Below are 15,047 nucleotides of genomic sequence, written 5' to 3' on the forward strand. Positions count from 1 at the left end.
AGGGACACTCTGTAGGCATCCAGAGCCCCTCCCCTCCCCAGATTATCTATTTATCCACATCCACCCTTCCTCCAAGGAGCATATGGTACATAATCCTCCTCTGCTCTATTTTATCCTCTCAATAACCCTGTGAGGTTGGTTAGGCAGGGGAAAGGGGACTGGCTCAAGCCTAACCTACCTCACAGGGTTACTGAGAGGATAAAAAGTGACCTTTAGACAGAGTGGGAATTTAAACCAGATCTTCAAAGTCATAATATGATACTCTAGCTACCTTGAGCAGGTTCTCTGGAGAGGAAGTATAAAAATGCTCTAAATAAATAACCTCTGTACCATCATAGCCACCAATGATAAAGTCCAGGTTTTGCTTAAGAGTGATTTCATTAGTGTTGTACAAAGATGACAAATAATTGTGGGATTAGCATTTGGACTGGGGTTTGTTTAATGAAGAATTTCTAAGTAACCAGTTTAACTCAAGATCTCCCTTCCTCTCAGCCATCAACCAAATGCCATCAACAATGCCAGAGAGATAAGGTAGCAGCCAGGCATCCATCCATCATGCTTAGACTGAGAACAGTACTAAAAGTATATTTTAATAGATATCTGTATTAGTTTTTAATTGTTGTAAGATGCTTTGGGAGCCAAAAAGCCCATTCCTAAAAGGGGGTAGATCCATGGCGGCTGGGAGCAGCGGAGGCATGCCGACTTCTCTGAGGCTTCCTGACCACCGTGGAGAAAAAAAAGGGAATATAAAAATTAAAGGGGGGGGGGTTTCCCATTCAAAAAAAGCAAGGCTGTGCCACCGCCACCGCTCTAGGGGGTGTTCCCAGGCTGAAAGAGCTGTGGAAGCTGCCTAAAGGCATTTCCACCCCAGGGAATGCCCTGGGAACACCTCCCCCCTGCCAGTGCGGCTGTTCTTTTCTGGGAATTAGTTCCCAGACTAGCCGTGCTGGCGGTGGGAGCTGGCAGAGCTCCATTGCTCCTGGATGCAAGCGCGTATGCTCCCGCGTTGGCTGGAGCGGGGTCATGCCAGCTTCTATGGAGATTGGCCCCTCCCCACCCGGGATTGCAGGCACAAAGGGGTAAAAATTGCACTGAGGCTCCCATATCAGTAAGTGTGGCTTTCCTTCCTGCTACCAGCACTAGACAACAGTGTTTTACCTGTATTTGATTTCTTTAATTGCTCCCATGTTACTACATCGTATGTCATGTTTTAGCCTGGAGTAAAGACTTCTGGCCAAGTTATAATCCTTTTGATACAAGGCGTTCATAAAGGAAAAACTGAAAACAGTCATACAGTTGCTATTTGGAGTGAGGTCACCTTTTACTGTTGAACATTCTTTTAGTAATAACAATACTGGCAGAAAACTGAACTCTGATTTAAGAACTCCTGCTTAAAGAACCCAGCCCGTAAATGACAGCAGAGCTACAGGCAGGCTTCTGCTGGCTTTAGTGAGTTTTACGGCAGCCTCCAAATGGCTAGTCCTTCAAAAACAAATATAGTTTTTGCTGCTATGGTCTCAGTGTTTAAACACTTGACTTTTTCTCTTGAGTATTTTATTTTTAAGACGAGAAAGGAATATTCAAGAGGACCAATCAGTCTCTGAAACAAGTATTTCACAAAACCGTTGACTCCCAATGGATTGTCTTTTCTGCTCTTGCACCGCCCTTTTGCTACTCAACTTGCTTTACGTGGCAGAAACAAAAATACACTAAGTGGGACAAAGTGATTAATCATACATATAGAACAGAGGCACCTGTTGGGCCGGGGTGATAAGGAAGTGCTCAGAATAGCTTTATACTTTAAATAACTGCACATTCAAGAGTAAATGACAAGGGATTAATGTCTCTTTATGTTTCCTGTTGCTTGTGAAAAGTACAGAGCTGGCTACTGCTAGACACGGGCAATGAGCAAGACGGAGCAGTAAATGGCTCAGTATCATGATGTTTCATACTTAAATTTGAATCACAACTCAAAGTAAACAACACTCAAACTAATGGTGGAAAGCTTGGCATAAAGAGGAATCCAGAATTGTTAGATTTGCTTAGGTATATACCTAAAACCGTAATTTGTAAAGTAACCCATTAATATTTTTCCAAAATGGCTTTTCTCCCCAGGGGTGAGCCAACAGCTCTTCCCTGCTTGGGAGGTGTCACTGCCCCCACAGCGGCTGCACCCTGGTGCTAGGGAGGCTGGGGTGGCCGCTGCACAGTCGAGCGAATTGCCATCTGATCAGATGTGCAATTACCAGGCCCATCCCAGGTGGCTGGTTACTTTGCAAAGTTTGCGACTGGTGCGTCAGGTTGGCACCCGGCGACCTATCCAGCTAAAATAATGACCCAGAATACACTTGCAGGGAGCAGGAGTTCCATGCTCAGAAAGCACTGCTGCCCCTTCCCTTGTCAGGGAACCCCTTCCCATGTGAATGACAGAACCCTCCGCAGCACCCTGGCATGGGCGTGCCCACATCAGGAGAGGGAGGGGAGCTACCAGCAGTGAGGGTGGGGAGGAGGGCCTTCCTGTGAGTGCCTAGCAGACCCTTGCCCTGCACCCTCCATGCTGGCGCTGCTGCGCCACCATTCCAGGTCTGCAGACTGGTTTTTTTGCTCTGCTGTCCGGAGCTGGCCGCAGCACAGCAAACCGCTTAGGAGGTGGCTCAGCTACGCCATTGCCACGGCGCAGCTGTCCCCCCCCCGGATTGCACTGAGTGTATCTCTTTGCATTCAAATATAGAAGTAATAATGTGAAAAAGAAAGATTCAGTCACAGATTATACAGGCTTGGTGCAGCCTGTATGTAGTATATGTAGATGTTATATAGTGTATGCAGATGTTATCATCTGAAGAAAAAAAAGCCATGTTTTAATCCAGATATATATCCTCTACTTCGTCTTGTACAATTTTTTAAATAATAAACATGACTGGAAGGAATCTTGATGCAAAAAGTACCTATATTCCTCACCAGAGAAACAGGGATTTGATCATGCGCATTTGCATACATTTTGTTTGAATGATTCTGACTGGAATATGTGGGTTTGCACAGAATTTTGAGTATTTTTACAATGTAATGGTGACAGCTAACAAAGAAAGAAGGGATCTGTGAAGTCTGTGATACCGTGAAGTGTCACAGAACACTTGCCACTGACCACTGAAGCCTTCTTACTTTATACCACAAGCTGTAGGGTTACTAGTGCCTCTGTGGTTGCTCACACACAACTTGGCTATGGTGTGTGTGTGTTTGTGAATCTTACTTGAAGCTCCCTTTGCTCTCAAATTTTCCATTTTCAATTTTTTCCCCTGTAATTTTGTATTATCACATCACCTTTTAATCCCTCATGTAATATTCATCCTCTAAGGAATTCAAGTGGCCTTCTTGGGTTTACTCCATTTTCTCACCACAACAATTGTGTGAAGTTGATTAGGTTGAAGTGATGTCTAGGCCAAGGCAGGTTCATGGCTGAGTCGGGATTTTAACATAGTTTCCCCCATGTTGTAACCTTACACACCAGCCATTTTCCTAATTCAAGGAGATGCACTGAAGCTCCAACTCAAAGAAAAAATCAGGTGTGAGCTTACTATGTCTTATGCATTGCATAAAAATCTTAGATATATTGTGGTCTTCATTGTTCAGAATGATTCAAACACATATGATCTGTTAAAGAAGCCCTATTTAAATAACCTTGAAAAAGACTGTAGATCTGTACTGAATTTTTAAAAATGCATGCCATAGACCAGGGATCCCCAGTATGGTGCCCATGGGTGCCATGGTGCCCACCGACACCTTTTCCAGTGCCAGCCGTGCTTTTAGGAAGTGGGTGAGGCCAGGAGATTTGATAGGTTGTGCAGATTTTTTTTAAGTGGCTTTGGCAGCAGCTGCCAAAGGTGTTATGGAAGTTAAGTTGTGGCAGTCATTTTGTGGCTGGCTCCACCTGCTATGGTCACCATCTTGTTGCTGCGCCTACCGTGCCATGTCAGAATTTCCAAATGTGCCTGCAGGTTCAAAAAGGTTGGGGACCCCCTGCCCTAGGCCTTCACTACTCACTACATCACACTGACTGAATACCCTAAGGATATCTCGTCTGTTGATGGAGATTGCATACTTTAAAAATGGAGGCAGGTTGTGTTCGCCAAATTCAGAACAGAATATACAGATTTTATGCAATTTAACATGTACATAGACATGTACTGTGGCCTCTGCACTCAAGTTGACTCCATTTGTAGAGAATGTTGTAGGGATCCAGTCTCCAAAATGATAAGATGTTCCTAAACTGATCAGGTATTTTAAGATACCCATGGATGCTGTACAGTAGTTGAATAGTATCCATTGGTTTAGTCAGGAAAGTCAACATGCAAAGCATTTGTAGAGAATAGAACTGGTAACATGTTTCGTAAATAATATTGTCTGAATCATATATAAAACAGGTGCTGTTCTTGCAAACCCTCAAAATGCAAAACTTACAATACCGGTTTGTATTCTGCAACATCATTTGTCTACATATTACTATGGTTGCCTTTTTCTTAAGCCTCAGGACCTCATTATGGTTTCCCTACAAGAAAAAAGTTCACAATGTGCTGTATCTTAATCGAGAGATGTCATGTCAGTATGTCAGGAAAACTACTTACCTGATGGCTTATCAGTTGACGTTGGAATGCTAGTAACTGGCGGCATTGTTGGGAGCGTGGGCGGAAGAACCTTTAAATTCTGGTCACTTTGAATTTCATTAGTAGATATTTGGTTAATGATACGGTTATAATTAGGAGGTTGGTAAACTCGGTTTGGTGGTTGTGGAGGTTGTGGGATTGGTTTAATGGACGGTGTTCTCTGGCAGTGCTCTTCCAGCTGTGCAATAATTATTGATTGGTTGTTGGCAATGGTTACCAGATGTTGATATTTGTGCTCCAAGTCCTTGTATTTGTTTGCAAGCTGCAACATGTCAGCAGTTTGATTCAGTATCTTATTTTCCAGTTGAGAAAGTTCTAGAGCATTATCCCGTTTTCGGATGATTTCGTGCAGCAGCTGCATGTAGAGCTGGGTGACCCGCGAGTTCATGTTGCGGCTCTCTTTTCGTAAGAGCTTTACCTCATTAACAATTCCTCCGTCTACCTCCACCAACTGCTGAAGGGTTTCTATTTGCCTCTTTTGCTTAAGTAGTTCGTTGTTCAGCAGTTCTATCTCTTGCTTATTTACCCTGTTTTCAAGTACGACCTCTGGTTCTTTTGAGTTGACACAAATGGCACCTGTCACCTTCTGCTGAGGGACAATGAAGGTGTAGGTGCACTTGTCTTGGGTGTCACTGGAGCGCTTATACCTGTTAGTGTAAATGAATTCTTGTTCTTCTCCTTCATCTCTGCCTTCAAAATCTTGAGGCTTGGTGGCATGCATACCCAACGCAGACATTAGCAACAAGCAAACTGTAGCCTTCATGGTCCTTCGTTTCTGAGTAGCTTTGTATAAATGAACCTTTGGATCTGTTTTAACATAAAATAAGTACATAACTGTTAATAGTCCATAACGAATAAAAGCAAGCTGAAAAGCAGTCCTGTTCTAAACAGTGAAAGTGTTGCATGACAACTAATCCTGAGAAAGTACACTAAAGTTGCACTCTTATAATTGGTGCAAAGCTAGGATGATCATCCATTAAGGGGATTGAGCAAATGTGTGCATTAATGTCCTCAATTGTGTGGTTCCAGGTAAGAAATAATGTTACTCTAATGGCCTCCAGACAGTAACTGAGGAAGCCCACAGCTGCTAGTGGTAAACTGGTTAGCAATATGGCAAGAGTAGCATGGTTGTGCGTGGTAAGTCAAAGTTGCATTACAGTAACCTGGCAAATCTCCTTGATTGCAGAGGGGATAGAGATCTGTGTTAAAATCACCCTAACGCTAATACATTCTAGATCAGCTAGATAGCGGCTTATGTCCTACCACTCTACTCAGAAAAAGGTGAAGCTTTCCTCCAACTTAAGCAGCTCTTCCTCAAGTAGAAGAACATTTCAGTTGGAGGAATGTAACAGGCTAGAGGGAGGCATCAGACTTTGCTGGGCAGGATATAAACCCAAGTCTGTCTTCTTTGACTTCTCTGTCAAGGCATCGCTGTGTGGGAACTCAGGGGTAGAGCGAACAGTGGGTGAAAACAACCTTGTTTCTTGTTTTGTATGATAGGCTAAAGTAAAATCCTGCTGGGCTTTCTTATCCAGTCATGAGAGTGGTGAATCTCAAAGTACCCTCTGTCCTGTCAGCTCCTTAGATCTCTTCAGGGACAGCCCTCACTCGCTTTGGAACAATGGTCAGAAATAAATGGGAGGGTTTTTAAGGCAGTGTCTATATTCCGTGCTTCTCTACAAAAGGGTGTTTCTCAACACTTTTATTCAGTGCTCTTCTGCTTTTAAATTCATGTTTTTACCTTTTAAAGTTATTGAATCAATTCCATATTCTAATTTTATATTTTATGAGAAATTCGCTGCCAATAGCATTTACATCATCCTTACAAGTGTTTGTTTTATAAGGTGGAAAACTATAATGACTGGTAGAAATGGACATGCTTTTTCACCAGGGCTGTTTTGACACTTCTGTATTTCCCAGAGCCGCTTTTAATATTCAGAGGCTTAGCCTTTAGTCCATACATGGAAATGTTACAGCAAGTTCTAATGTTCTGTTCTGTTTGCACATTTTATTCTTAAGGAAAGACACATCAAGTACAGAGAGTTTGGTTCCCTTTTCTCTGAGATGCATATTCTAATGCTTTTTTTGCTTGAAACACCAATGTAGAGACAGCTCCCCAAACTGTTTCAGGATAACCAAAGAAGCCAGGGTTATTTATTTTAGTTTATCTGCTGCCTCAACCTTATGCCTTGGGTGAGGTAACAATAGTTCTTAGAGAAAAAGGAAATACAATAATAATGGAATACTCAAAACATCTACTGTACAGAAATCAAAATTTCTTTATGCCTACTGAATCACAACAGATAAAAACCAATATATATAGAGAAAAGTTTTACAACACTTCAGGACAAAAATACTTAGCCTCAGACTGAGAAATCTCAAGGGAAGGAAGGTTATGGTATAATGTTAGCGCAACACATCCTTTTCTCTGTAGAGAAATAGAGATGTCTTGGGATACAATACAAAAAGATTCCTTTGCCACTGGAAAAGGGAACTGGCTGTTACAAACAAGCCCTGTGTCTTAAAAGCAACATCATTCAAAATCTTGAAGAAATTGGAAACATAAATTAAAACTCCCTGAGACAGCTTTAACTTGCATAACCAGCATTTGTGCAGCAGGTCACCCTTGGTGACCCTGGGCAGGCTTCCAACCTTCATACTTTACACAGTTGAACTGTTCTTTAAAATGTCTTCAGCATAGTATGTGTAAAAAGATGGAAAAAAGAAAGAGATTTCTTGCTTCAATATCTGGCTTTCAGGCTTCACAAATCCTTATTTGTCATGAATTGAACCTCTGTTTTCCCCTAGAATCCCCCTTTTGCTCCACTTTGCAATATTTCTTCACTGTAAGGGTGACAGTTATGGCACAGAGTCTCATAACTGTCAAAAATAACCATTTTCTCACAAAAGTTCCTCCGCCAATGAGAAATAAACAGATCACCTGCATGAGTATCTCCAGATCATAAGAAATAGGGGACAGGCATGTGGTTGGGTGCCCTGACCTGGATGGCCCAGGCTAGCCTGATCTCGTCAGATCTCAGAAGCAAAGCAGGGTCAGCCCTGCTTAGTATTTGGATGGGAGACCACCAAGGAATACCAGGGTTGCTATACAGAGGAAGGCACTGGCAAACCACCTCTTGCCATGAAACCCCCAAAAAGGGGTCGCCATAAGTCGGCTGCGACTTGACCGCACTTTACACACACACATGTGGTTGGGTCAGCCTGAAATATGTTTTTTTCTGCTGCTAAATTATACAGCACTTTATTTACTTATTTAGAAAATGTGTATACCACCTTGCCAGAGACCTACTTGAGGAAGCTCAGAATTAAAACAGTGGAATAAAATCACAAAACGACAGTGTGAAAACAAACAATTAAAACCACAGCATGAAAACAGGCTGCATAAGGTCACATTCTTTTACTGTGTTACCTACAGATTTACAGATCATTTACAGATGAGAATCAGATAGGCCGCACAGCCCCCCTTTCCCCCTGTCAAGTCACAGATGACGTATGGTGAACCCTAGTAGGGTTGTCAAGACAAGAGACATTCAGAGGTGGTTTGCCATTGCCTGCCTTCACATCACAACCCTGATATTCCTTGGTGGTCTCCCATCCAAATACTGACCCAGGCCAGCCCTGCTTAGCTTCTGAGATCTGATGATATCAGGCTAGCCTAGCCTATCCAGGTCAGGGCAGTTATTCCATAGCTCAGGTGAAACTTCAATCACATCATAGAGTTCATCTCTCTACTGTCAGAACCTGCTGGCTTTGTTTTAAAGCTGTCTCTTTAATCTTTGGTTGCCTTTTTTTTTAAAAAAAAGCCTATTACATACTCAGAATCCACAAGCGGAAGTCCAGTTCACAAGAGTGTGTTTGATCTTGGTTTTTTACTCATGTCTCTCCCTCAAGAACAGAGTCCTGGTCTCACAAAAATCAGTGGCAAAGCTCTCATTGACACTGATGGATCAAGATTACATTCTTAGCACCTAGTCTGGCTATTCAGGTGGTTGGCAAAGAGTAAGAGTTAGTAATGGATCTGATTGTGTTTGCAGTTTCAACAGTTGCTCAGCTAATTATGCCTCAGGGAATGCAGTTTGAAAATGCTACTGCCATCTAATAAGTAGAAAGAAAACAAACTTCCAAAGAAAAGATATCACATTTTCTCTCTCTCCCACTTCCCTATTTTCCCCAGTTCCAGAAAATGAAAAACAAGACCAGATATTTTCCTTGGCGTTACAAGTGAAATGCAAAAGACTCACTGTGGGAATTATCCTGTTCTTTACAAGGCCTTTTACATTTACTAAGAATTTTCTGCTCTGAATTAAGAAATGTTTCATTCCTTTTTTTGTCACAAATTGAATGTCTACAAAGCTTGATGACATTGTCAGCATGACATTAAATAGTTTACCTCTATGTTTTCCTAATGTCAGCATTACACTGTATCAATAGCACTGTCATAACAGTAATAGAATTTGCTCTTAAAAGGGGCAAGAAAATACTTTATCACTAAATGCTAAAGAAAGAACTGTACAACAACATTTAGAGAGCAGTAAAACAGATCAAACCTGAGAAACCTTGCTACCCCAAATGAGGTGAATGTCCTAAAATATCTTCCAGTATAACAGGTTGTTGGGGCAACATCTCATATTGCATACTGAAAATATTCCCATAACTTTATAGATTGCTTTTGTGGTTGGGTTGACTGTGGATCCAAATAGTTGAAAGGTGTGTTGAACAGATAAAGCAACAAAATTTCTAGTTATATAAAAATACATCAGTACACATCCTGACTCCTTATACCTCACCTGCCCTGCCCTGGATAGCCCAGGCTAGCCTGATCTCGGCAGATCTCAGAAGCTAAGCAGGGTCAACCCTGGCAAGTTTTTGGATGGGAGATCTCCAAGGGATACCAGGGTCGTGATGTGGAGGCAGGCAGCGGCAAACCATCTCTGAACGTCTCTTGCCTTGAAAACCCCACCAGGGGTCGCCATAAGTCAGCTGTGACTTATCGGAACAAAAAAACTCAAACAAACCCTCAAACATTCAATAACCAGTATTCTGCCTATGCCTATATTCAGGTTATGGCTCTGTGGTGAACCTTGTTGTGACCTAAATAGGCTGCCGCTCTAGTGACTTTTTTCTTCAGATGGCCCTTCCTCCTGGTATCAGTGATGTAGCCAATAAGATATATGATGACATCAGTGAGAGAAAAACTAAGCTTAGTTTGAAATGACGACTAAATAAGTTTCAATACGCTTCACTCTGGATTACCTTGGTTTACCTTCAATGATGCAGTAGTCAAATCAAATTAATTATGCCACCATGTCTCTACTACTAGGAAGAAGGATGTTTTAAAAATAGAAATGAATGAGGAGACAATGTGATCTGCAAACAACAGTGAATAGGCTTTAAAAAGGTTTTGGAGAGGTCTTTTGGGAAACTCCCCCACCATATTTTTTGTGTGTGCCGAAAATAAAACAATAATATATTGTTAGAGATTTATATATTCATATATCCACTACCCAATAATGGTGGACTGGTATTTCATTAGACGTTTTTATGAACCCATTAAGTTTTGTATCCCTGCAGTTGGAGAGTCTTGGAAATGGCAGGGGGTGAACGATGGGTAATCTTTGACTCCTGTTGTTTATACAGTTTAAGAGCTGTACATTATTTTGAATTATATGTTTGAGAAAAACATTTTATGGTTTAAACAAAGTATCTTCTGTGAGGCAAGGAAAAAACATTTTAAAAAGTGATGTGACATGGTGTAACTGATATATGGGAAATGAAAAGTGAGGGTAATACTGCAAGAAACCAGTCCACTGCAGATGTTGTTGCTAGTTTATCTTTAGAGGTGTATATTCTCCTTAGCAAAAAAGTGAGGAAAAAGCGACTTACCTGACTTCAGCTGTTTTGCTAGTTCATACTGTAATTATAATATATATAGTACCGCAGTATATTCCAATATTAAACTATAAAACAAAAGGAAAGCCTCACAGATGTGACATAGCATGAATTCTTTTTCTGTTCTCCAAACTGAAAGTCTAGTTGTTGTGGTGGGTTGCCTTTTTTTTTTGAGAAAGTTCTCCCCCCCCCCCCAACGCTTACAAAGTGTACTTATGATTTCCCCCTCATTCTTACAAAAGGAATTTGCAGCACTTGAAGGTGTGGGTATTCCAGACTCCCTGGGGTAGTAGAAGGTAACATTTAACAGGAAATTATATTGGGCTTTTGAAGGAAGGCGAAAAAATATAACCGCTAAATTTACTATGGTGTTAAGAATGTGAGTGGAGCTATTTATTTCTTAAGCATTTTGTATTTGGGGGCATTTCAGACAGCTTCTCCCAGGTGAAAAGCACAGCTACCATTAATGTACCCATGCAACGTCTCCTGGTAAACCCGCTGTTATTAACTCACTGTTGCCTTGCACTCTAGTTGTTAGCTGTAGTTGCTGGGAAACAGCAGTTGTTGACTCCGCAAGCATGCTTTTCTCCATGGAAGGTGGTTGCGTAAGTGTCGCAAGCATTTATTGGAATGTGCCCATGACATCACAAGGTCATTAGTCCTTTCCTCTTTTATCTGCTCCGTTTTGAAATTCCTTCTGAATCCCCCCCCCCCCGCATCTCCCACTCTTGAGCACCTTTCTGACCATTTTCTTTTAATACTTTGGTAATGCGATAAGGCCACTTCACAAAAGAAAAGCTAGCCTTCTCCTGGTTTGCAGGTACAGAGGGCATATCATGTTACATCATCAGGCTACTGCTAAAACAGCATCAGGTAGGGATGGAATATTTCACCACCCATGTGGAAAGGGTGTCTGGCCCCTTTATTTTGCTCAGTGGCCATTGCTGGTTTAGTGCAGACCCACTTCCAATATTTTTTCCCTCCTTGCACTTTGGAAATGCATGCTGAGAATGGCCAGAAAATGGCAAAATGTACATCTTTGTAATATTGGTGTTAAAATACTATTCTATTATTAATTTAACTATGTTCTGGTAAGAGAGATGTTGCAGAGGGGCAGCTGTGTCAGTCTGTTGCAACCAAAGCAAAATTAGTCTAGTGGCACCTGAAAGATTTACCGTATTTACTGTAACATAAGACAGAGCCCACATCATCCAAGGCAGTGTAAGAGATGGTTATCTTGTAAAGTTCAAAGGGTTTTCAAATTTTACCTTAGCCTTAGTAGGTCAGGAAACCTATTTGAACCTTCTCAAAACCAAACGCTGACTAGCCTGGCTGTGTCCACTTCGTCTGTGGTTTGGATCCTAAGCCTGGATCCCATTTGTGCTGCACCAGTTTCCATTGTGGAGCACATTCCTCCAATGCTAGTCACTTCTGCTTTCTCAAGACTAGTGTCTTTGAGTGATCCGGAAAGTACACAGCACCAGAAAAAACATGCTGTGCAGCGAAGGCCCACCTTCCAATAGATGCGGCACTTTGCAGGCAAAGCTCAGGATTCCTGCCTCTTCTTCATGACCCAAGTCAAGAGGCATGTTGGAAGAGGTGAGAGCAGAACTCATGCTTTCCTTGGCAACTGCCGGATATTCCCGATGGAGGTGTACCTCACACTTGGTTTAGGTTACAGCCACCCGGAATCCTCATAGCAGTGTTGCCTTTGGCTTTGGCACTGTTTAAGGAACACGGCTCTTTATTAGGGAAGAAGTAGATTTTTAAAAAATAGCTGTTAGAAGCTGTCCTTTTGGTAATGTTTAAACCAACTTTAAATAGTTGATATGGGAAAGTAGCTTGAACTCTTAGGTGCTGGTCCTAATTTATTTCTCCAGGTCTTTTTAACAAGGTGGAGAGCCATCTCTTTCCAGGAGGAGAGCAAGAGGAGAGAGGGTAAAACCAACACCGTAGCAGCCACTCAGGGAAAAAAGCAAACTGGCAGTAGTGGGACAGTAGTGATTTTACTCCCCTTTCTCCATGGCCAGTTTGCTCTCCTCTGGGCCCATTGGGCAATCTTGTTGCCTGAGCTTCTGTGCATCTTGCTGGGGACAGAGTGAGCTGGTAGAGGGGGAAGCACATGCTTTTTTTTTTTCAAAGAGAGGCTTTGCAGTACTGCTGGCTGGCTCAGATCGAGCTTCTGCAGCAGGGAGCCTGAGTACCCGTTTCTTCCATCTGTGCCTTCTTCCTCTCCCCCTGGCACAAGACAGAGTAACCTGGTCATATTGCTCTTACTTGAGCTGCAAGCCTCATGCCAGGGAGAGAGCAAGATGACACCTAAGAAAGTAAAGGGTGCACAAGGCTCAACTGTGACCCTCTAAGTCCAAGCCTTCCTGCCTAAGGGGAGCAAATTTCCAGTGGTGAAGAGAGAGAGCCCTACATGTGCAGAAGAGCGTTGGTAATTTAAATGGTTATAGTTATACATTTAGTATTAAGGTAGTCCCCGGTTCAAGCACTGGGTCATTCCAGAGCCATGGGGTGACATCAGATCCCCACGTTTACTAGGCAGACTATATTTACGGGGTGGTTTGCCATTGCCTTCCCCAGTCATCTACACTTTACTCCCAGCAAGCTGGGTACTCATTTTACCGACCTCAGAAGGATGGAAGGCTGAGTCAACCTTGAGCCAGCTACCTGAAACTGACTTCCGTCGGGATCGAACTCAGGTCGTGAGCAGAGCTTGGACTGCAGTACTGCAGCTTACCACTCTGTGCTATGGGGCTGTTTAGTATTATTAGTTGTATCATTAGTATTATTAAGGTAAAGGTAAAGGTCCCCTGTGCAAGCACCGGGTCATTCCTGACCCATGGGGTGACGTCACATCCTGACGTTTACTAGGCAGACTTTGTTTACAGGGTGGTTTGCCAGTTCCTTCTTCAGTCATCTTCCCTTTACCCTCAGCAAGCTGGGTACTCATTTTACCGACCTCGGAAGGATGGAAGGCTGAGTCAACCGTGAGCCAGCTACCTGAAACTGACTCCCGTCAGGATTGAACTCAGGTTGTGAGCAGAGCTTGGACTGCAATACTGCACTTACCACTCTGCGCCACAGGGCTCATTAGTGTTATTAGTTGTATGTTATGTTAGTGTGTGTTTTGCAAGGTGGTACACAGTCCTCATGTGACTCTTAGCTGATGGTAACTAAAATGCGGCTCTCCACGAGCCGTAGATTACTACTGAATAAAGTGACAAACTATTGTGTCCCATAAAGGGAAGTAGCACACCTCATTAAGTTTCTGTCCTCTTATGGTACACAGCTTTTATTTTTGTTTTGGTAAAAAAAAAATTTTTAATCAGTCAAGTTTCTGGAAGTCCTTTCCTTAGTATGGGTTGCAAGAAGACTTTTTTTGTCTCCTGTCCAGTGTACTTAAGGGGAGGGAAAGGGAGATGGATTGCAGAAGCAAGGACCCATGGGTGGCAGATTACCAGATGAACACTGGCTTAAACTCTATCAGTAACATCTCTACTCAGAAACATGTGTTAGCTTTACCCTAGTTCTTCTGGTGGCGTGAGAACAGTTTGATGCATCCATTCTGTGACATGTTTTTCATCATTACCAATGTTGCCAAGAAATAACACATCATAAATGTATTGCTCATCTTGCAGAATATAAAACTCTCTCAAGTCATTCTTAGATATCAGTTCCAACTTGAAGGAGCCTGCTTTAAGAGCCATTGTTTTTCAGAATATAGAATTTTGGGTTTGGCTATGTAGGAATCAGTCATGGATGAAATTGGGTGCCCTTTGGTAAGCTTCTATGAGCCAGTTGATGTTTTCTGGGGAAGCTAGTGTCCCAGACATGCCACTTGAAGACTTTTTGTAATGTGTAAACAGGCCCCAAGTCTCAGCTTGTGCTACCTTACCAATATATAATGTGGATGAAATTAGATAAGTATTACAACTCTGACCTGGCTGGCCCAGATTAGCCCGATACTGGAAGCCAAGCAGGGTTGGCTTGCTAGTATTTGGGTGGGAGTCCACCAAAGAAGTCCAGGGTCGCTATGCAGAGGCAGGCAGTGGGAAGCCACCTCTGAATGTCTCTTGCTTTGAAAACCCTACAGGGTCATCATAAATCAGCTGCGATTTGACAGCACATTACAACTCATCCTAAAGGTATGGAAGAGGCTTTTTCATTAAGTTTTTTTTTTAATAGGACTGAACAAAGGATAGTCAAGGCTCTTCAGTTCATATTGGTTTGTACAATAGTTATTCCAGCTGGACAACTGGGCTTCATTAGATTTTTTTGAAGGTTTTTCTCCATGACAGCTCCCAGACTGAACAGTGTACCAAGACCGTTTGGAGCAATTTTCATAAGCAGCAGATTTTAATATCCAACTGAATGAGAAGTCATGAAAGGCCTAGTGTTCAGCCATGTGGTATTTCTTCCTGAAAAAATAAACCTGGGTCTGTGCCCATACATTAATATACCAGATTGCGA

The 15,047-nt window shown here is 42.4% G+C and overlaps 2 protein-coding genes across 2 annotated transcripts in view; one reads left to right on the plus strand and one right to left on the minus strand.

Annotated features, from left to right (window-relative positions):
* RALGPS1 (Ral GEF with PH domain and SH3 binding motif 1) overlaps nucleotides 1–15,047 on the plus strand; it is a 224,457-nt gene that overhangs the window by 81,473 nt on the left and 127,937 nt on the right. The gene's annotated exons all lie outside the window — the stretch shown is intronic.
* Nucleotides 1–15,047, minus strand: part of ANGPTL2 (angiopoietin like 2) — a 31,826-nt gene that overhangs the window by 13,874 nt on the left and 2,905 nt on the right. The window contains exon 2 of the mRNA XM_056860278.1: nucleotides 4,620–5,465. Within this exon, the coding sequence (XP_056716256.1) occupies nucleotides 4,620–5,421 (802 nt within the window). The 5' untranslated portion in view covers nucleotides 5,422–5,465. The remainder of the gene's footprint in view (nucleotides 1–4,619; nucleotides 5,466–15,047) is intronic.

This window comes from Euleptes europaea, chromosome 14 (assembly GCF_029931775.1).
Source record: "Euleptes europaea isolate rEulEur1 chromosome 14, rEulEur1.hap1, whole genome shotgun sequence".
Classification (NCBI taxonomy): domain Eukaryota; kingdom Metazoa; phylum Chordata; class Lepidosauria; order Squamata; family Sphaerodactylidae; genus Euleptes; species Euleptes europaea.